This window comes from Mesoplodon bidens, assembly GCF_964165515.1.
Source record: "Mesoplodon bidens genome assembly, chromosome: 19".
Lineage (NCBI taxonomy): Eukaryota > Metazoa > Chordata > Mammalia > Artiodactyla > Ziphiidae > Mesoplodon > Mesoplodon bidens.
Genome location: NC_138179.1, coordinates 7,612,878 through 7,636,890, shown reverse-complemented (window position 1 = coordinate 7,636,890; position 24,013 = coordinate 7,612,878). Strand labels below are relative to the sequence as shown.

The window sequence follows — 24,013 nt, the reverse complement described above, 5'->3', positions numbered from 1 at the left end:
AACCATCCTTATGTTCCAAGTATAAGTCTCACTTTTCTTGGTGTATAATCCTTTTAATGTGTTGAATTTGGTTTGATCCTGTTTTCTTTTAAATTTTTGCATCATTATTCATCAGGGATATTGATTTGTAGTTTTCTTTTTGTCTTTCTCTTGTTTTGGTCTCAGGACAGTGAGGGCCTCATAGATATATCTTATAATCCTTTTTATTTCTGTGACATCAGTTTTAATGGCTCTTGTTTCATTTCTAATTTTATTTTTATTTTTTTTGAATTTTATTTTATTTTTTTTATGCAGCAGGTTCTTATTAGTTATCCATTTTATATATATTAGTGTATATATGTCAATCCCAATTGCCCAATTCATCACACACACGCACACACCCCCGCCACTTTCCCCCCTTAGTGTCCATACGTTCTCTACATCTGTGTCTGTATTTCTGCCCTGAAAACCAGTTCATCTGTACCATTTTTCTAGGTTCCACATGTATGCATTAATATATGATATTTGTTTTTCTCTTTCTGACTTACTTCACTCTGTATGACAGTCTCTAGATCCATCCACATCTCTACAAATGGCCCAATTTCGTTTCTTTTTATGGCTGAGTAATATTCCGTTGTATATATGTACCACATCTTCTTTATCCATTTGTCTGTTGATGGGCATTTAGGTTGCTTCCATGACCTGGCTATTGTAAATAATGCTGCAGTGAACATTAGGGTGAATGTGTCTTTTTTTTTTGCAGTACGCAGGCCTCTCACTGTTGTGGCCTCTCCCGTTGTGGAGCACAGGCTCTGGACACACAGGCTCAGTGGCCATGGCTCACGGGCCTAGCCACTCCGCGGCATGTGGGATCTTCCCGGACCGGGGCACGAACCCGTGTCCCCTGCATCGGCAGGCGGACTCTCAACCACTGCGCCACCAGGGAAGCCCTCGCATGTGTCTTTTTGAATTATGGTTTTCTCTGGGTATGTGCCCAGTAGTGGGATTGCTGGGTCATATGGTAATTTTTAGTTTTTTAAGGAACCTCCATACTGTTCTCCATAGCTGTATCAATTTACATTCCCACCAACAGTGCAAGAGAGTTCCCTTTTCTCCACACCCTCTCCGGCATTTATTGCTTGTAGATTTTTTGATCATGGCCATTCTAAAAGGGAGGGGATGGAAAAAGGTATTCCATGCAAATGGAAATCAAAAGAAAGCTGGAGTAGCAATACTCATATCAGGTAAAATAGACTTTAAAATAAAGAATGTTACAAGAGACAAGGAAGGACACTACATAATGATCAAGGGATCAATCCAAGAAGAAGATATAACAATTATAAATATATATGCACCCAACATAGGAGCGCCTCAGTACATAAGGCAACTGCTAACAGCTCTAAAAGAGGAAATCCACAGTAACACAATAATAGTGGGGGACTTTAAAACCTCACTTATACCAATGGACAGATCATCCAAACAGAAAATTAATAAGGATACACAAGCTTTAAATGACACAATAGACCAGATAGATTTAATTCATATTTATAGGACATTCAATCCAAAAAACAGCAGATTCCACTTTCTTCTCAAGTGCGCATGGAATATTCTCCAGGATAGATCACTTCTTGGGTCACAAATCAAGCCTCAGTAAATTTAAGAAAATTGAAATCATATCAAGCATCTTTTCTGACCACAGCGCTATGAGATTAGAAATCAATTACAGGGAAAAAAATGTAAAAAACACAAACACATGGAAGCTAAACAATACGTTACTAAATAATCATTTCTAATTTTAGCTATTTGAATTTTCTCTCTTTTTTTGTTAGTCTAATTAAGGGCTGTCAATTTTGTTGATTTTTTTTTAAAGAAAACAAACTCTTAGGGATAAACGAAAACAAGGAGGTGAAAGACTTGTACGCTGAAAACTATAATACATTGTTAAAAGAAGTGAAAGAAGATACGAAAAGTGGGAAAAACATCTCGTGCTTGTGGATTTGAAGACAATATTGTTATATCCATAGCACCTAATGTGATATTAAATGCAATACCTATGAAAATCTCTATGACACTTTGTGGCAGTAATAGAAAAAACCATCGTAATATTCTTATGGTATCTGAAGGGACCCTGAAAAGCCGAAACAATCTTGGAAAAAGAAAAACAACACAACTCTGCCTCATTTCAAATCATATTGCAAAGCAATGGTAATTAAGATGACGTGATCCTGGCGTAAAGATAGATATGTGGACCAATGGAACAGAATAGGGAGTGCAGAAATAAGACCACGCATATGCATCCGAAAGATTTTTGACAAGGTTGGAAAAAGCTCACAGTGGGGAAACGGCAGTCTCTTCAACAAATGAGGTTCGGAAAACTGGATAGCTACATGCAAAAGAATGAAGTTGGACCCTTACCTTATTCCATATACAAAAATGATTATAGATTATAGACCCAACCATTAGACTGGAAACTATTAAACTCCTACAAGGAAACATAGGAGAAAATCTTTAGGACATTGGATCAGGCAATGATTTCTTAGATATTAAACCAAAAGCACAGGTAACAAAATAAAAAATAGACAAATGGAGCTACATCAAACTTTAAAACTTCTGTGTCTAAATGGAAAAAATCAACCAAGTGAAAATGCACCCTATGGAGTGGGAGAAAATCATTGTAAATCATATGGCTCATAAGGAATTAATATGTAGTATGAATAAGGAGTTTCTACAACTCAGCAATAATAATAATAATAAATAACCCGATTAACAAATGGGCATAGGACTTGAATAGAAATTTCTCCAAAGAAGATGTAGGGATGTCCAATAAGCATATGAAAAGATGCTCAACATCACTAATCATTAGCAAATCAAAACCACAGTGAAATATCACCTCCTACCTATCAGGATGACCACTATCAACAGAACAGAATTTAACAGTGTTGTCAGAAGATGGGGAGAAGTTGGAACCCTTGTGAACTTTTGGTGGGAATGTAAAATGATGCAGCCCTTATGGAAATCAGTATGAAAGTTTCTCAAAAAATTAAAAATAGAATTATCATGTGATCCAGTAATCCCACTTCGGCATTTATATGCAGAATAATTCAAATCAGGATCTTGAAGAGATATTTACACACTCCTGTTCTTTGCAGTGTTATTCACGGTACCTGGGAGGTGGAAGCAATCCAAATGTCCATTGCCAGATAAATGGATAAAGAGAAGTGTGGTATATACATACAATGTAATAATATTACACAACCTTAGGAAAGAAGGAAATCTTTTTACATGTTACAATGTGGATGAACCTTGAGGACATTGTGCTAAGGGAAATAACCAGTCACAAAAGTACAAATACTAAATTCTTCCTTTTATTTTGAATATCTAAAGTAGTCAAAATCATGGAAACAAAATTAAAAGGTGGTTACTAAGGTTGGGAGGAGGGAAGAGGAAGAATTAGTGTTTAGTGGGTATAGAATTTAAGTTTTGCACGATGAAAAAGTTCTAGAAATCTGTTAGATAACAATATGAGTGTACTTAACAGAACTGAAGTGAACACTTAAAAATGGTTTAAGTGGTAATGAAAAAAATCTACATACAGAAAAATGATCAGTCTGCAGCTTAACTGAATTGCAGGTTCTAGCCAGAACAATAAGGCAAGAAGATTAAAGCATTAAGATAGGAAAGGGTGACAAATCAGATGTTTCTATATAATGGATTGTTGTAATGGTTGTAGTACTGTATAAAATCATTGAATTATAAACATAAAATAAGTGACTTTTATGGAATGTAAATTATACCTCTGTAAAGCTTTTTACTCTAAAAGAAAAATGAACTTTGCCAGTGTAGGACTACTTCCTGGATTACTTCAGATTAAATTCTTTATGTCGATCATGATCCAATATTGGTACAGTAGGTTTTTCCTTTGCAACATTAGATATGTGAAACTTTTTTGTTTCTTGAGTTAATTACTTGCTTTGTAAAACGAATACATGTTATTTTAAAACTTTTTTCCTTAGGGATCATTGAACAGTGTACTCACAATGGGCAAATTGTATGGAATGTAAATTGTATTTCAGTATGCTTAGTAAGAAAATTAAGGGGAATAAATTTGAGATACAAAACTGCCTGTTCCAGTATACTTTTGCTTGGTAATATTTTCAAAGAAGTGATGTGTCCATCTAAAATCTAGGAGTTAGATTAAAGTACAAAAGACCATAACTTTTGTACTTTAAGTAAAAAATATTTCGATAATTCCTCTAATATATGGCTGTTTGTTTGTATTTAACTTATGTTGTTTTTCACTGTTCTATTCCAGTCATGGCCAAGAGTTTTTCAGCAGGCCGTAACACAATAAGAACTCTTGTTCCTGTTCTTAGATGAAGCTCTGCATAGCTGATTTTATGCTTTTCGTTTTTTTCTGAATCTACGCTTCAAGAAATTATTGTCTCTGTCATGTACAGTCAAGTCAACCAACTGTTTTTAGAGGTTATATGATTGATCTGCTGGGGACATGTTACATCTTTTCCTATTTCTGAAGTGACATTCTCACCTTATATTGCCAAGAATAATCTTCAAATGTAGCAGAAACATGTTATTTGGTCAGGGATGCAGTGGTGTAGCTGTGTGTATCTTCAGGCTCAGTAGTTGGTTAACTTCCATTTACCTTCTTCCTTTTTGTAAAGGTGCTTGTGAGTGAGGATTCTGACAGTGATGGCATCGTGGCCCATTTCCCTGCTCATGAAAAACCAGTGTGCTGTATGGCTTTTAATACAAGCGGTATGTCCTCCCCCCCACCTCGCCCCCCATTTATGTTATGGGTTTTCCAACCAATTTTTTGGAAATGGAAAATATGAAATATATGTGTTAGTGTATGTGAGATAAGTAAATAGTTTTCAGTAAGTGATTATTGAATGAATGAATTTATAATAAAAATTTAGAAACCCTCTAAAGATTAGTTTTACTCTGAGCAAAGCTGTGATTAAGTAGTAGCAGTAGATAAATAATAGTAGATAAACAGTGCTGTTGAATTGCATTAATTTCTGTATTATTAGTAAGGCAAGGACTTCAATATTCGAAACTACATATGTATGTGAATGGCATTTTCTCTGTAACTTCAAGTTTCTTTTTAACAATACAGTGACAGATGTACTGTCACCCTGATTAAACAGGTCTTCACATTTTAATATAGTGTGTGTGTGTGTGTGTGTGTGTTTGTATTTTGCTGAACTGTTTGAATGTAAGTTACATACGTGATGACATTTCACCCACTATGCATTAAGCATGCATTTTCTAAGAGTAAGGCCCTTCTTGTACTTTATAGCCAAATATTTATATTATATTCAGAAAAGTAACACATTATATTATCTAATATCCAAGTCATAATTTAAAATTTCCCAATTGTCTCAAAAATGGGTTCTCTAACTGCTTCAAATCAAGGTCTAATTAAAGTTTACTCCTTACATTTTATGTCTCTTAAGCTCCTTTTAATCCAATTTATTACTTTCACCTTTTTCCCCCTAAATTTCAGTGTCCAGAGCAGTTATCTTATCCAAACTCTGCATTTGTCACATATTTTTTTCATTATAATAATGTTTTCCTTATTCCCTAAAAGGCTTTTAAATACATTCAGGCCTAAAGATTTTTTTTTAAACTTCCTAAGTATTGCTGTCTACATCATTTCATCCCAGCAGGAGACATATTATATCAGGCTCTCTTGCAATTTATGATACTATGTTTGATCACAAGAATAAGTTAGTGACCCATCAAACATCTACATTTTGCAAATAGGTTGTCTTGTGGAGATTAGCAAGTGCAGAGTGTTATTTTGGCCTCATTTCTGAAACAACTTTTTACTAAATAGTTTTGTTACATTGAAGGCTATAGAGTGGTGGTTTTTCTAATTCTATCATATTTTCTGTATTGATTAACTGCTGTTATTCTATTAAAAAAAAGATTTTTCTCTCATCAACCATAAATGAACCATAGTTCTCCTATATGCAAAAAACAGGGCAAAAATGTAATACTTTCTCTTTACCAATTTTCATAGTTAGGAATTGGTTTAATACGTGCAGTGGTGGAATTCCACTTCAGTGAACTTATTTTTTAAATACTTTGATTATGAATAAAATATAAAATTGCTCTTATGTTTTCAGAGCTGAAACAATCTACATAAGTTTGCAATCTTTTCCTTGCTTGGTGGGTCTGAAGAGGCTGCCATTTTTATCTTATTCTGCAGAATATTAGGTAACATTGATGGAAAGGCCCATCTTTCCCCCCTTCTTTTCATCTTTTCAGATAAAGAATGATGGTAAGAGGATAATTTAAAGTATTTTGAATAATTTTCCTCTGATTATCTTAGGTATTTTCAATAGAGAGGAAGATTTTGTAGTAATTGTTGATCATTAGGATTGATTTAATTAATGAAGACAAAGATTTATTGAAATATTCTGAATGTTGTGAGAATTAAGTTAAATTTGAAGAAACAGTCTGGAAGTTATGTCACTTATGGCACTCTACTTGGAGTAACTAGCATGACTCATTTTGATAGTCCATCTGTTATGTCAGATCTCCTTTGTATTAATGTGTATTTCATATTGCCATAGTTAGGGTGCTTCAGAAGTCTGAAGCTGTATTTTTTCCTGTCTGTGAATTTCCATTGTTACCAGAACGTCTTATATAACTTAAAGAATGTTGTAGTTACCTCTATCATTGTGTCATTGTGTACCAGTTTTCATAGTTTCAGAATGTCATATTGTTGGAATATTACAGTATGTAGCCATTTCAGATTGGCTTCTTTCACTTACTAATATGCAGATATTTAAGTCTCTTCTGTGTCTTTTCATGCCTTGATTGCTCATTTCTTTTTAGCACTGAATAATATTCTATTGTATGGATGTATCATACATTATTTACCATCTGTATATATTATTCATTGAGCTGTCTATATCTTTCATCCATTTTTTAATTGGTTTGTTCATTTTTTGATTGTTGAGTTTTAAGAGTTCTTTGTGTATTTTGGATAACACTCCTGTATCAAATATGTGTTTTGTACATATTTTCTCCCAGTCTGTGATTTGTCTTCTCATTCTCTTGAAGTGGTTTCTGAAAATCAAAGTATTTGATTTTAATGAAATCCAACTTATCAATTATTTCTTTGATGGATCTTTTCTTTGGTGTGTTATGTAACACTTCAATACATATAAATTGACATTCTTGTACTGTTGTATTCTTAATTTGGTCTCACACCAAATCTTGTAATTTCTTGGAGGGAGGAGAATTTTATGAGAACTATTTTATGAGTTTTAGGATCTCTTACAGTTCTTCTTGAATTTAAAATAGAGCTTCTTAACCTGGGTCTGAGAGGTCCATGGGTAATATTTAGATAGTATGTGAACCTAGAAAGAAAAAAATTCATCTTTATTTTCTTTAACCTGTAATGAAAATTTCTTTCACTTATGAATATGTACAATAAACCACTGAAATACTAGCTTGCTTGTGAGTTTGTGAGTAATAGAAATAATGGATATTTTCATATCATTTTGATGTTATTTATATAATTCTCTAAATAATGCTTATGGTTCAAAATCATGGTAGAGCCTATATTTTAATATATTAATAAAAACATATTCTACCACATGTCAATTTTTATAACCCTAAGTGTTTTACTTTGTCTTTAAAAAAAATATTATTCTGAGAAAGAGGTTCCTAGGCTTCACCACGTTGCCGAAAAGGTTCATGGCACTAAAATGTTATGAGCCCATTCATGCTTGGTGTGGTTTCACCTATTTAAACTAAACACATTGGAAGCTAGACTTCATTCACAGTGGCTGGTTCAGTCCCTACCCATGGAGTCTGCTGGTAGCATAGGGACTTTTTTTAAAAAAGGAAGATAAATCCTTTGGGGAGTAAGGACAGTGCTAGGAGGTGAATGTTAACTTGGTCTTCTGCTTTTGGAGAAAGTTCTTAAAAAGGAAGTCAGTTCTAAATTGGAACCAAAAGATGATTAGGAAATACTGATTCAGTGCCTGAGTATATAAATTAATATTAGTTGAATGAATGAGGCAAAAAAAATATGGCACATTTGACATAGATTTTGAAGCAGAGGCTATACAGTGGACTCATCAGTTTGTTATGTGGCAGATTTATTTTTCAATGTGTCATCATTTCTGCAAAATTTTATAAAATGCTTTGTATCTGTGTAAAAATTTGAATTAAATGGAGGGTTCATAATTCAGCAAGCACTCACAAAATTGGTTTGCAAAATCTTTTATAGAAGCTGGTAGACACAGATTTAGTGCAGTTGCTTACAATTCATCTTAGTTATTTACTGTTCATCTCTGAAAATTTTTGCCATTCAGAATATGACTTTTATCGTTTGAGTATGAACAAGTGTGTACATAAAATATTCAATTCTCAATGATTTGAAAACCTTGATTTTATTTTAGCTATTCAGTAGCTGCACAACGTCTTAGAGAAAGGCATTGCGCTCAGCTATGGCTGCTAACTATTATCCAGCTCCTATCAGTAGGTGACATTTTATTTTGCTTGTCTAGTTTCTGTATCACGTTTCTTTTTTTATCCTAACACTCTCGGATTCAGACATACACACAGACATATGAAATATTTGAGGCAAGAGGCTCCTTTGCCATTTGTAAATGCATGGATACCTTAGTAGTTATTTTTTTTCCTTGTAACTTTTTATGTAATACTTAAAAATATTTTGGGGAGATCAAATGTATTTTCTATCAAAATTTAAGTTCTCTATGAATTTACTTATAAGATGAGGCACTTTTCTGTTCTCTGGCTAAGTTATTTCTGTTAGCTTCTGAACTTTCATTAATTGCTATTTTGTACAAAGGCATCTAATTTAAAAGGCCCTTGCCATAACACTTGTTTTGTTGTTGTTTAAATAGTACCTTTTCAAAATGTAACTTTGTAAATCCTCTAGTAATACCCCAATTTTTCCTTACATGTATCCAATATATATTTCAAATTTTATTTATATTCAAGTTGTAACTAACCCTCTAATAATTCTCTATTTGGGTAAAGGCATTTTCATTTGGTATGTAATGTGGCCAATAATAACAATAGTGCTTGTTGAAGTACTTTTAATGGGCATAGGGAAGTTCACTTAAAAAAATAAGTGAAACAAAACATATAAGAAAAGTTGATTGCCTGTTTTTTGTTTTTAAACCTGATTTTCTCTAACTGGTTTCCCTGTATATATGTATCACTGTTATACTTTTATTTAGAGAGGCTTTTTGTGTGTGTGGTACGCGGGCCTCTCACTGTTGTGGCCTCTCCCGTTGCGGAGCACAGGCTCCGGATGAGCAGGCTCAGTGGCCATGGCTCACGGGCCCAGCTGCTCCGTGGCATGTGGGATCTTCCCGGACCGGGGCACGAACCCGTGTCCCCTGAATTGGCAGGTGGACTCTCAACCACTGCTCCACCAGGGAAGCCCTTAGAGAGGCATATTTTTAGCTGCCAGAATTATTACCATGTCCTGTATATCAAAATTCAAGAACAAACCAGGAAAGTTGTCCACCTCCTGAGAAATTTTAGAAGCAATGTACATGATGGAATAACACTGCAAAGTGAATTAAGGAGAAAATGTAGGTTGTTTGACTGGGTGGCATGCAGTTCAGCCTTGTATGGGACCTATTCAGAAAAGAAATTAAGGGATACCATTAAATAGAGCTGTGAAACTTTCAGTTCAGCAGCTGCATTCAGTTTGTTTTTCAATTTCTCCTTCCCATTCTTGTTTATTAGCTGTGACTGAGTGCTGAATTAAAACAAATATTTTAATGCCAACATTTATGATTTGGTTAGAAGAACCGGAGAGGCATCATGCTTAGACCTAGGCAGATTCAATATGGGTGGTGTAAGTTTGTTGCTTTCAATTATTTAGGTACACGATGCGTATATTTTCTATTGTATTTTCAACCTTTTCTAGGGAACTTCTTTTAAAATTAATAAGCTATTTTTTAGAGCAGTTTTAGGTCCACAGCAAAAGTGAATGGAAAGTGCAGAGAGCTCTCGTATTCCAGCTTTCTCCCATCCCCCCCACCCCTCAGGCCTAACCAACAACCTCCCACGCTAACAGCATTCCACACCACATTGATCATTTTCTTACAGTTGATGAACGCATGTTGACACATTATTATCATCCAACGTCCACAGTTTACATTAGGGTTCACTCTTGGTGGTGTAATTTCTATGGGTTTTAACAAATTAATATGAACATGTGCTCACCATTATAGTATCATACAAAGTAGTTTCACTGTTCTAAATGTTTTTCATGAAATTTGGGACTTCTCAGTCATTATTTCTGCCTCTTTTCCCCTCTTCTTTCCTTCTGGGACTCCTGTAGATTCACCTCCTCGATAGTATCCCACAGATCTCAGAGGCTCTGTTCATTTTTCCTCGTTCTTTTTTTGTCAAGCTGGATACTCTCAACTGATTTCTTCTGCTGTTTAAATCTGCCTTTCGAGCCAGCCCGTCTATTGAATTATTCATTTCAGTTATTGTAAATACTTTTCTACTCCAGATTTCTATTTGTTTCTTTTTATAATATTATCTCTTTATTGATTTTCCCTACTTGGTGAGACATTAGTCTCATACTTCCCTTTAATCCTCTAGACATGGTCTCTCTGTATCCTTGCTAGCATTTGGTAGTCTCATCATTTTCTAGGTCCTCTGTAAGATATGTGATGTGGAAATCTTTTTTCCCAGTAAGAAGTTTTTCCTTTTGTATTTTTAATAGGGTCCTTTGCAGAGCAAAATTCTTTACTTTTTGTGAAATCCACTTTTTCCTATTTATTTATTTATTTATTTATTTATGACTGTGTTGGGTCTTCATTGCTGAGCGCGGGCTTTCTCTAGTTGTGGTGAGTGGGGGCTACTCTTCATCGTGGTGCGTGGGCCTCTCATTGTGGTGGCTTCTCTTGTGGAGCACGGGCTCTAGGGTGTGTGGGCTTCAGTAGTTGTGGCACACGGGCTCAGTAGTTGTGTCTCGTGGGCTTGAGAGCGCAGGCTCAGTAGTTGTGGTGCACGGGCTTAGTTGCTCCGCGGCATGTGGGATCTTCCTGGACCAGGGCTTGAACCTGTGTCCTTTGCATTGGCAGGCGGATTCTTACCCATTCCACCATCAGGGAAGCCCAATTTTTAAAATAATTTTTTTATTCATAAATTTGGGATTATGCTATACATTTGTGAACTTTTTTTTTTTTATTTTATTTACTTGGCTGTGTCGGGTCTTAGTTGCAGCACTCAAGATCTTTGTTGCGGCATGTGGGATGAGGGCTTTGTTGCGGTGAGGGCTCTCTCTAATTGTGGTGTGTGGGCTCCAGAGCGTGCGTGCTCAGTAGTTGGGGCATGCAGCCTCTCTAGTTGTGGCGCATGGGCTCAGTAGTTGTGGCACATGGGCTTAGTTGCCTTGTGGCATGTGGGATCTTAGTTCCCTGACCAGGGGTTGAACCCGTGTCTCCTGCATTGGAAGGTGGATTCTTAACCAGTGGACCACCAGGGAAGTCCCTGTATTTATATTTAAATTTATTATCCCCTTTGCGTTATTTTAGGTTTATAACCAGGTTTAGGTCATGGTTTTCCCCTATTCTTTGCTACTTCATAATTTTTTCAAGATACTGTCCTTCCTCCATTGAATTGCTTTTGTACTTTCCTCAGTAACATACTTCTGTTGGCTACTTCTGGTTTCTCTGATAACGGTTACTTCTTGAAAGAATTTTTCGATGGACGGTATCTGTGTTTTGCTCATAATTTTGAGGACTATGTCAACTAGATAGTTTAGTTCAGCGGTTAGTTTTTCTTCCAGCAACTGTCAGCTCTCTTTCTTTATTCACAGCTTTTGGCATGATTAATCTTAACCCTCTTGATTACTCGGGTACAGAGTTGTACTTCTGTGGGGGTGGTATTCTAATGTGTCGCGTCAGCTCAAATTGAGCCACTGAACATGTTTCAAAAGGTTGCTGAGTTCTCCTTATCCTCACCTATCTTGGACCCCTCTTCCTCCTGCTGTTCTGCTCAAGGTGAGAGCAGCTACTTTTACTTACTGCACTTTCAAATAGTGTTTTTTACAACTTTATTATGTTCTTCATCAGGTTGTTATAGAGCAAGAACAATAGCCTCTTTTGATTTTATAAATCCATCCCCAAATCCTGCTCACTGGTCATTTGACATGGAAACTGTTCTCTGTGATACTAGGTTTAGACAATAACTTGTGTACATGTACTAGTCATCTCGGGCTGTCCGAATGCAATACCGTAGGCTCGGTGGCTTAAACAACAAATTTCTTTTCCTACAGTGCTTGAGGCTGGAAGTCCAAGATCAAGTTTCCAGCTGATAGTTTCTACTGAGGTGTTTCTTCCTGGCTAAGAAATAGCCACCTTCTCGATGTGTCATCACATGGCCTTTCCTTGGTACAAGGGAGCAGGGACAGAGAGAGAGAGACAGAGAGAGAGAGAGCGAGCGAGCGAGCGTGAGCGGTCTCTGTGGTGACTCTTCTTACCAGGATACTAACACTGTCAGACCAGGGCCTCACCCTTAGGGCCTCATTTAAACTTAGTTACTTCCACAGAGACCACCCCCCACCCCCCATTCCACATATAGCCACACTGGGTTTTTAGCATTTCAATATAGGAATTTGGGGGCTGTACAGACATTTACTCTATAACAGTATGTATGAGAATCGTTCAGTTATTCTTGTTTTTAGAAAGTCTTGTGTGATCACAGCCCAATTCTAGGTTATTCTGTTCAACTGTGATTGTTGTATCATACTCCATGTTTACTTCCATTTTAAGATATTCACATATTTTGTAAGAAATGTTAAATGTTAATGATACTTCCATCTTTCAACAACTTCCTCATTATTGAGTGTATCGTCGAAAAGTATTACAGCCTGGTACAAGTTTACTGCTTCAACCTGATCAACATTTTTCTTCCCATATTTGGCCATTCTAGTTATTTTTCAGCTCCTTAAACATATTACATCATTTTAGCTCTGCCTGGAACCTTCTTTTCCCTGGCTCTTATTTATCTGTTGAATCCCATCTTAAGTATCATTTTGGGAAGACTCACCTGACCCTATGTAAAATATCATGTCACCCCTCCATCCTGCTACTTAATAAGGCAAGCTACTTAATCTGCTTGGATCACTCACAGTACTTCCGTTTCCTCATCAATAAAATGAGGGCTCTACTGGCATCTTAAACAATACATAAAATATACTGAGACACTTACTGAAGTCTCAGTTGTTGTTGTTTTCATTATTATTAACCTCCCTCATCCTAGTTTTTATTTATATCCATCAAGAGTATCCTTTCAACATGTTTTCTGTTAGAGGTAAGCTTTTATTTCGTCCCCAGGTATTATTAGCCTGGTAATTTTCACATAGTTCATAGTGAGTAAGTGCACATTGAATAATTACATTAATTAATTGTCTTTTTCTATCATTATAATTATGGGAAAATTCTGGCAGGGCAGAGATAAGGCATTAATTTAATGTAATTAGTCATTTGTTGAATAAAACCAACTTACTTCCAGTTTGTGATTTGAACAAGAATTGTCTCCCTCCCTCAATTGTGGGATTATTCCATGATGCCAGTTATATTAAATGCAGATGCATATCACAGGTAATTAATATTGAAATTAAATTTAAAATATATTGTGGAAACTACATCATATTTGTGTGACTTGGTACACTAGATTGGCATATTATTAATTGTATGGCATTTGACACCAAAGAAGATATGTATATCTTTATTAATTAAATTGGAAATGTAATTAATGAAATGTAAGGAAGAAATTCTCAACTCCTTGCAATGAGCCTGACGTTTCTCAAACAGACCTGTTGTCTTTAATTCGGTAAATAATTGATCCGCCTTCCCGAGGCGTTACTTCTGCCAACTGAGTAGCCTAGAGATGTGAAGGGCAACACATCTACGTTTTAAATAATTACCCTTCCTTGGCAGGGAAATTGCTTTTCCATCCATTAATAAAAGGAAAGTGAACATTGGGTCTCTAGTAAAGTAGATTAAACATGTACCCCTTTGGATACTTGACTGCATCTTTAACAGACTTGAAATTTTTCTGGTTACTTAAATGCTATATATCGAAAGGTGATGGTCGTCTTGGGTTAATCATTTAAAAAGTTGGATTTTTCTTTTTTGCACAGTTTTCCCCATTGATCATAGCAAGTCGTCAGAAAAATACCTTGTCTTGATTTTTTGTTAACGTCTATGCCTTGTAGATTTATAGAATTATGTGGCTTTAGATTTTTCCTCTCATCTGACAGCTTTGGTTTATTACTGTTAGTCAGTCATACTATATCATTAACAATGCAAGAGCAGCTTGAAGAGTTTATTGCCACCCTCCCCCCCCCCCACCACCAACAAGGGGATGTTTCCATTAGAGGTCTGTAGTTACTCTCCTGTTTTTTCATCTTGTGAAGTGATGTCTTTTACTCATGTAATGGATTGCTCCTTGGAGAATTTGTTGTCTTCACTCTGTTCATTGTGGCGCTAGGCTTGTATGAGTGTCAAACTTTTCAGGTTTGATATGCCATAAAGTACAGTAGGCACCATGCCTAGGGCCCACAATAATTTTAGGGTTCCACCAAAACGTTTCATTCCTTTTAAATGCAAAATATATATATATATATAAACTTTTAGGTTGATAGAATGCCTTAATACACGTTTAAAACCAACAACAGTAGTCATAAAATAGCTTTTTCCTGGAGTGGTGGTGGGGGGGTGGTCCATGAAGGCAAAAATGTCCAGAGCCCACGAAAGTGCTAATCCAGCCCTGGAATCCTGGATGTCCTTTAGTAAGGAGGGGCCCTGCTCCTTCACTGCCACCACTGCCACAGCAAAGATGCTCAATTAATACTGAATGAACTAATGAAAGATGTGAATGTATACAGTGGCATACTGTGTAAAAACGTGAAGTAAATATATATGCCTGTAACACTGTAGCTACAACAACAATATAGACCCAGTATTAAATTTTGAAGAAGGTAAAGAAGGATATCTGTAACCAAGTACATACAGGCAAAGTAGCCAAGATTGAATTAAATTTTTTAAAGGACAACTTTAAAACAGTAAAGTACTTGAATATTGTTGTCCCTTCTCCTTTCCACTCTTCCAGAATGCTCTGGCCCTCCCCTAGCTTCAGGCTTGTTTCAGTTTCCTCTTTCAGATTGGTCTGTATTCTTGCCATATGTTAAATATTTTTTTATTCAGTATTTTGAACAGTACTCTGAAAACAGTTTAAGTATTTTTCAAGGATAAGCATATTTCAAAGGACATATATTAAATTCAGTATGGTGGGTGCCTATAGTGTGAAAGGATGGGAATGGGTACAGGAATGGAGGATGAGAAGGAAAATGTGAAAGCAGCAGTCTATTCAAAATTAATAAATATAATCTTAACCAAGTCTTACAAAGTCTTACCAATAGCACAGAAAAAATAAAATTATTATTTAATTAAAAATGAACTAAGTTCACTCCCCCCACCCCCATACCTCCATTATTTCATGGGAAATTTTGATTGTTCTTGTTATTGTTGTTGGTCTCTCTTTTTTCAAGTCATATCTTTTTGATGGGCTAAGAAGCCATTGTATTTGGCTATAATAGATATAGACCTATTTTCTAATATTTGCTACGTTTGCAAATATACCCAAAATGAAAGTGTTAAGTGATGACCAAATTTTATCTCCCATCTAATCATTATGTGTTACATGGTTTCTGATCTCCCCTGTTAGAACCCTGAATGAAATCTGTTATATTTTCATATATACACAGTGGAATTCATGAATAATGGTGCTTTGACCACTCATTTGGCCACGCTGCACATCTGAGACTTGTAGACCTCTTTCTTTTTTTTTTTTTTTTTTCTTTTTGCGGTATGCGGGCCTCTCACTGTTGTGGCCTCTCTCGTTGCGGAGCACAGGCTCCGGACGCGCAGGCCCAGCGGCCATGGCTCACGGGCCCAGCCGCCCCGCGGCATATGGGATCCTCCCAGACCGGGGCACGAACCCGTATCCCCTGCATCCGCAGGCGGACTCTCAACCACTGCGCCACCAGGGAGGCCCTAGACCTCTTTCTTGACTCCTCACTATGTATCTGTATTTCTTATACATCCCTCTATGACTGCTATGTTCTTTCTTTATTTTTTGGTGTGTTTTTTCCCCCATAGGGGTAGTATTTTAACTCTCTAACTTCTCTCTTTAGCATCTTTATCTTTTCCCTCTCTTCTTTCACTGTAGATAAAAACACCAATGTTATCTTGTTCCCTCACCCTTGTTATTGTTTTGGTTCGTCTTCATTTTTATTGAACTGTAGTTATATGGTACAGATTGTACAAATCTTAAGTGTATAGCTTGGTGAATTTCTAACTATATATATATCTACACACACACACACACACACACACACACACACACACACTCACAAACTCCAACCAGAAAATTTTAAAGTTCTGTTTCATACATCTGTGAAGTACATCAAATGGCATTCCTTTGGAAATTCCTAAATTTCCAAATTTACCTTTCAATTTATATCTTATAGTCTTAATACATAAAATATGTCTTCTAAGCAGACTGATCTGTCTACCAAAATCCTACTAACCTCAATTTGCAATGTATTTTATTATGAACTTGTAGCAATGATTGTCTGTGACATTGTTAGTATTGCTGTGTGTGTGCATGTGTGTTTATCTGTATCTGTGTATATAATTTTTCTTTGAGGATGGTAGCATTGTGCTGGTACATAAGAATGTTCCCAAGGTAACTGCTTTATCTAAAAATTTTACATTTTTGCCATCCTAGTTACCTTCTATGTTGTGATGTTACAATTAATTATATGGTGAGAAAACTCATTAATTCAATTATGGTAGAAAACCATGTTTTCATAAAAATATTTTATCACTGTTGTGCTTTGATATCCTATGAGTGTTTTGTGTTAATACTGTTCACTAATAGTTAGCTTTATTAAAAGTGAATGTTTAAACCAAGAATAATCAATGGAAGCTTATTCTAAAATTATATGGAGATTCAAAGGCTCTAAAATAGTCAAATCAATCTTGAAAAAGATGAGTAAATTTTAAAAACTGAAACTACCTAAATTTCTCACTTACTTGATAAATCTACAGTAATGTAGAAAAGATGGTATTGGGTAAATATAGTCATAGATGGATGGAATAGAATCCAGGAATTGATCAAACACTTATGGTCATTTGATTTTCGACCAAAGTGTCAAGTAATTTGTTAGGGATAGAATAGTTTTCTCAACAAATGGTGCGAGAATAGCTGGCATACCCATTTGGGAAAAAATAAACTTTTCTTTAACACCATACACAAAAATTTGACTCAAAATCAATCATAGACTTAATTTAAAACCTGAAACTATAAACCTTCAAAAAGAAAACAGAAGGATTATATTATTGTGACCCAGGAGGGATAGGGGAAGATTTCTTAGATAGGACACCAAGTAAACAAACTGTCAGATTGGTCTTCATTAAACCTTTTGGGATACATACGGTTAAGCAAATGAAGTGGGATGCCATAAACTGGGAGAAAATATTTGAAATAAATATATACATATATAAGTTTATATGTATTTTATAATGTAATATAAATATACTTTTAATGTATATAAAATAAATACCAAACAATTTAATATGGGCAAAAGATTTGAACAATCATGTCACAAAAGAAAATATGTAAATAGCCACTTAGCACCCCAACATCACTGATCACCAAGGAACATAACATATTTAAACCACAAGAAACCACCAAGTGCTCACTGAAGTGATTAAATTTAAAAAGAGCGGCAGTACCAAATGTTACAAAATTATGGAGTTCACGGGAAGGTAAAATGATACAGCCACTTTGGAAAAATGTTTTTCCAGTTTCTTACACAGTTAAGTGTACGTATAACCCAGCAATTCCCCTCCTAAATATTCACCTAAGAGAAATGAAAACATATGTCCACAGAGAGACTTGTACTTAAATCTCCACAACAGCCAAAAACAAGAATCAGCTGCTTAATGGATATATAATTGTCATATATCCATATAATGGAACACTACTCAATAATATAAATAAGTGCACGGACTACTCTTACCTGTAGTGAATAGGTTTAGCAAAATATTACATGATTCCATTACATGAAATGCTCAAGTCGGCAATATTAATTCATAATGACAGAAAGCCAATCAGTGGTTGCCTGGGGCCAGGCGATGGGGGGGGGGATGGACTGCAAGTGGACACAAGGGAATTTTTTCACATGTTCTCTATCTTGATTATGGTAGTAGCTGCATAGGTATACATACTTGTCATAGTCATCAAACTGTACACTTTAAATGAGTGTGTTTTATATAAATTACACATTAATAAAGGTTAATATAGTTTAAAAATTATTCTGGCTTGTGACAAGAAATATATCCAGCCACTTGGAACAATACGGATATACATAGACATTTACCACTTTTCCTCTATGTCTGTTGGATGAATAAACTGTTGAAAGTAATGAATACTAGAATATTTACCTGTTGGATATGGCTAAAGATGTCTTTAGAAGCTTAACAATTTCATGATGCAAAATGAAAGGAAGAAAATAATTATTTAAATGAAGATGTTAGGACATTTAAAGATTAGAAACTTTAATAATTTTTAAGTTTCCATCTGTATAAGTATTGATGGGGAAGTATTAAATTCACAAGAGTTAATACTAAAACATACAATTATTTTTTGAGTGGTCATAATCTGAATTCCTGTAAAGATTTCTATATGACCCAGCATATGTCTCTTTTTGGAGAGAGTGTGAATAGCTGGTAATTTGTCTTCCAGTTCATATGTGTGTATGTGATAAAGAACCATACAATTAGGTAGGTGTTATAAATAGTATATAGCAAAAAAGGCTTCCCTACTCATGTTTCCAAGATTTTATAGCATATGCCCAGTCAAGGTTTGCTACTCTTTAATTTTGCCTTTCGGGTTAACCAGCTGACGCCCAGTTGAAAAGACTTATGTTCTTATGAGGCCGCAAAAGCCTTAATGTTCAGTCTCCAGCTACCTCAGATTTTGGAGAACACCATGTACCATCAGCAGCTTTAGTCCCCACCCTCTAATGCTAACGCTCATCTATCAAACTTAAGGCTGAGAGTGAAGGAGAGGAAGCTTCCAGATAAACATACAGCAGCGCCTAAACAGCTAATCACTCTAGGCTTCCGCTTCCAGGCCCTATAATTAGAAGTCCTTCTTTTCCTTATATTCCCAGATGACGCAAATGCTTTTTGTGGCTTGGCACCTCATCTGGGGCGTGGGTTTAGTTTATGGCCAGGCTAGAGTCTGGTTTAGTCTTCTGATGCTGCATAAATAGTTCTCAAGCCACAGTCTACTCTGTACATGTCTTTCCTTTTATGTATATCTGCTTTTTAACTTGTTTTCTAGAAAAAAGAAGCTTGTCATTTCTCCCAGCAGATGTGCAAAAGAGGAAATTATAAATTAAAAGAAAGCATGTTATTGGTATAGTACTATACTAGCTATTTCTTCCTTTCCTCTCTACTTTTTAAAAGTTAAAAAAAATTGTTTTAAAGTTTTGTCAAAAAAGTGAGCTCATTGCTGGATTATAGAGGCCACATTCGCATGGAGAAGTGGAAAAAGAAAACTTTTGAGACAGGATACACAGACGATAATAAGGATAAATTTTCAAAGGACTAATTGTCTAAAGATTTCAATTTGTTTTGCATTTTAGAAACCAAACAGATATTGATGTCAGCTTGAAAAACTAGGAGCACGTTGAAAAGTTTTCATCTGTGATTATCTTTCATATGCAAAACAATAATAGTTTTGATTTGCTTAATGGGACTATTATTTGAATGCTAATTATGAGTAAAATATTGATATGCTAATAAAAGAAACCAAGTGAAGTTTATGTTCAGTAGATGAGTAATATATAAATATAAGTTCGTCACATTTGCTGTTAGAATGTTTCCACTGAATTGTCCTATGCAGAAAATAATTTTGTGGGAATGTGGAATCGGAACATAGTAGTAGAATTGTGATAATTCAAACTTACCATAACTAAGCAAAAAGTAGGAGTCAAATACTGTCCACAAAAAAGAACATGTCCCATCTTAGAAATTTATTGTTTGAATAACAACAACAATATGGAAAGAATATTAAGTATGTCAGTGACCTCATGATGATAGCTAGGCATAGAGTGGGTGGCAGTATTATATAAAATGTTAGAGATTTGAAGTAGATCTCAATAAATGACACTTTTCATCATCTAAAATGTATTCTCTTGGAAATAGCCAAGACACTGTCATCTAATATTGCTATGTTTTAATCTAATTTAATGACTAGAGCTATACCTTATATTAGCCAATAAATAGCAAACTCAAATATACTTCATCTTCCCATATAAATGCCTATTTTATCTTTCCACACAGTACTTAATATTCTTTCATAATCTTTTCTTTCAGCAAAGAAAAGTTTTAGGAATTAAAAAATATGATTCTGCTTCTGTTTCCCACAGAAAACAAATAAAAATTCTAGACAAAATATTAACAAACACACACAAATTTAAATATGTGTATTATAATCTCTAGAACAACTAGTAGAAACCAATAGACAAATTAAAATTGGATATTAAAAAGAGTGAAATTATCCAAAGAATGGGAAGGAAGCAAGAGCAGATAAACAAAAATCAAAAACAAGGGTACAACTTAAAATATATAACCAACAAGGACCTATGTATTGCACAGGGAACTCTGCTCAATATTCAGTAATAACTTAAATGGGAAAATAACTTGAAAAAGAATAGATACATGTATAGGTATAACTGAATGACTTTGCTGTACACCTGAAACTAACACAACATTGTTAATCAACAGTACTCCAATATAAAACAAAAATTTTTTAAAAAGGAAAAAAAAAACAAGGGTATAATCAGAAAAAAGGGTACAATAAAAAAACAACAAAATGGTAGATGTAAATTCAGCCCTACCCATAAGTCACACTAAATGTGAATGATGTACAAACAGCAATTAAAAGTCTGAGATTGGAATAAAAAACCCCAGAACTAGATCCCGATGACTGTCCAAAACACAGTCATTTTATAATATATTGATTGTGAAAGCAAAGTAATAAAAAAGTGTATACCATGCATATACCAATCAATGCAAAACAGAAGTGGTGATATCAATATCAGAAAAAGTTTACTTCAGAACAAGGGACATATTAGGGTTAAAATGGGACATTATGATAAAAGAGGTAATTCACCAAGAACTCACAATAATCCTAAGTGTGTATGAACTTAAAAAAAAGTAGGTCTGGGGCTTCCCTGGTGGCACAGTGGTTAAGAATCCGCCTGCCAATGCAGGGGACACAGGTTTGAGCCCTGGTCTGGGAAGATCCCACATGCCGCGGGCAACTAAGCCCATGCGCCACAACTACTGAGCCTGCGCTCTAGAGCCAGCGAGCCACAACTACTGAGCCCACGTGCCACAACTACTGAGCCTGCATGCCTAGAGCCTAGTGCTCTGCAACAAGAGAAGCCACGACAATGAGAAGCCCACGCACTGCAACGAAGAGTAGCCCCCTCTCACTGCAACTAGAGAAAGCCTGCGCTCAGCAACAAAGACCCAACACAGCCATAAATAAATAAATAAGTAAATTTATATTAAAAAAAAGGTCTGATATTTAGGGAGCTTATATAACTGGGAAAAAAAGCATACTTATGATTATGCTTGGAGATGTTAACTTCTACGCAGTAATAGAACATGAAAGCAGGCAATCAATAAGGATGTTGAAGATCCAAATAACACTATCAATTAAATTAAATTGACACTGATAAGACACACCAGGTGTTCAAGATATATCATTCTGAGACATAAAACTAATTTCTTGTCGTAATGGAATTAAACTAGAAATCAATATATGAATGATACCTGGAAGATACCCAAACATTTGGAAACTAAAAAACATATCTTCCTGACACAGTAATCTAAGCTTCAACCTTAAGAAACTTGAAAAAAAAAGAGGAAATATAACTAAAGCAAGTAAAATGAAGGATATAGTAGTAGAAGGTCGTTATAGCAAAAGGAGGAAGGTAAGAGAAATCAGTGAAATGGAAAAGAGAAAACCAATGACACCAAAATGGTTTCCTTGAAAAAATCTAGCTAGACCGCCAAGAAAAGAAGAGAAAGGACACAAATTTTTGGTATTGTGAATGAAAAAGTGTACTAAAGACCCTACAGACGGTATCCTTAAGTTATAGAGAGTAATTCCTCCAAGAAGAAAAATTACATTTTACATTTTAAATTAACAAAATTTAAATTAAAGAGAAATTAAATTAGTATAAATATCTAAAAATCTTTACACACACACAAAAAGGCCAACATGGTTTTACTGGCAAATTCTACTGGAAATTTATTTAAGTATTTCTTCTAGAAAATAAAAGGAGCATTCTGCAACAAGACCAGCTTTACCCTGATACCAGAAATAGACGAACACATTATTAGAAAAGAAAACTACAAATCAATATCCGTCAGGAACACAGTCACGAAAATCTTCAACAAAATTTTAGCTAATTCAATGCAGCAGCATATAATAAAGGATTTTGACCAAGGGGAGTTTATCCCAGGAATGCAAGATTGTTCCACATTTGATAACTTTTCATTATTAAAATTTACCATATTAATTGGCCAAAGAAGAAGAACCAGGTAATCATCTCATAGGTGCAGAAAAGCACTAGAAAAATTTGACATCTGTTCATTATTAAAACTCTCAACAAATTACAAGTAGAAAGGAGGAATGTCCTTAACTTGATACAGGGCATTTACAAAAAATCTACAGCTGGCATCATAACTTAAAGATTGAATGCTTTCTCCTAAAATATGGAACAAGGCATGAATATTACTTCTCACCATTCCTGTTTACCTCAGCAAATGTAGTAAGTCAAGAAAAAGAAAAAAAAGGCGTGCAGTTTGGAAAGGAAAAAAATCAAACTATGTCTATTCACATACTGTATGTTTGGAAAGAAAATTCCATGTAATCTACATAAAAACTCCTAGAATTGGCAGACTATATAGGCATGCACACATGTATATATAAATGTCAATTATATCTCTATATACGAACAAGGAAAAATTGATAATTGAAATAGAGTACTATTTATATATAGTAGCACTAAGAAAATATATTTATAATCAGTATGCTGAACAAGGAAAAAAAAGTCAGAGAACACACATATCAAGAAAAATGAGGTGTTGGGGCTTTCCTTGTGGTGCAGTGGTTAAGAATCAGCCTGCCAATGCAGGGGACATGGGTTCGAGCCCTGGTTTGGGAAGATCCCACATGCCATGGAGCAACGAAGCCCGTGTGCCACAACTACTGAGCCTGCGTTCTAGAGCCCACGAGCCACAACTACTGAACCCACATGCCACAACTACTGAAGCTTACATGCCTAGAGCCCATGCTCCGTAACAAGAGAAGCCACTGCAATGAGAAGCCTGCACACCTCAACGAAGAGTGGCTCCTGCTTGCCACAACTAGAGAAAGCCCATGCACAGCAACGAAGACCCAACACAGCCAAAAATAAATAAATAAAATAAAAACAATTAAAGAAATATGAGGTGTTCATAGATCAGAAGAATCAATATTGTTAAGATGTCCATTATCGCCATTGTAGATATCAAAAAGCTGAATCAGTGTTTGGAAAGGCAAAGGAATTGGAACAGCTAAAACAATCTTGAAAAAGGTCAGAAAACGAGGACTTGCTTTACTTGATTTCAAAGTTTCCTTCAGAGTTACCGTAAATTAAGAAAGTGTGGTATTAATGATAGTATAAACATAGAAATCAATAGAACAGAATAGAACTTCTGGAAAAAGAACTACACAAATATAGCCAGTTGATCTTTGGCATGTTGACAGTGGATTTAGAGTAGATTAAACATTTAATGGATAAAGAATAGTCTCTTCAAGTAATCCTGCTGAAACAATTGGACATTATTTGCAA

The 24,013-nt window shown here is 35.3% G+C and overlaps 1 protein-coding gene across 11 annotated transcripts in view; it reads left to right on the top strand.

Moving 5' to 3' along the window:
- BCAS3 (BCAS3 microtubule associated cell migration factor) overlaps positions 1–24,013 on the top strand; it is a 576,449-nt gene that overhangs the window by 171,480 nt on the left and 380,956 nt on the right. For all 11 annotated transcript variants that reach the window (XM_081218975.1, XM_081218976.1, XM_081218978.1 and 8 more), the window contains exon 13: positions 4,659–4,752. In XM_081218975.1, the coding sequence (XP_081075101.1) occupies positions 4,659–4,752 (94 nt within the window). The remainder of the gene's footprint in view (positions 1–4,658; positions 4,753–24,013) is intronic.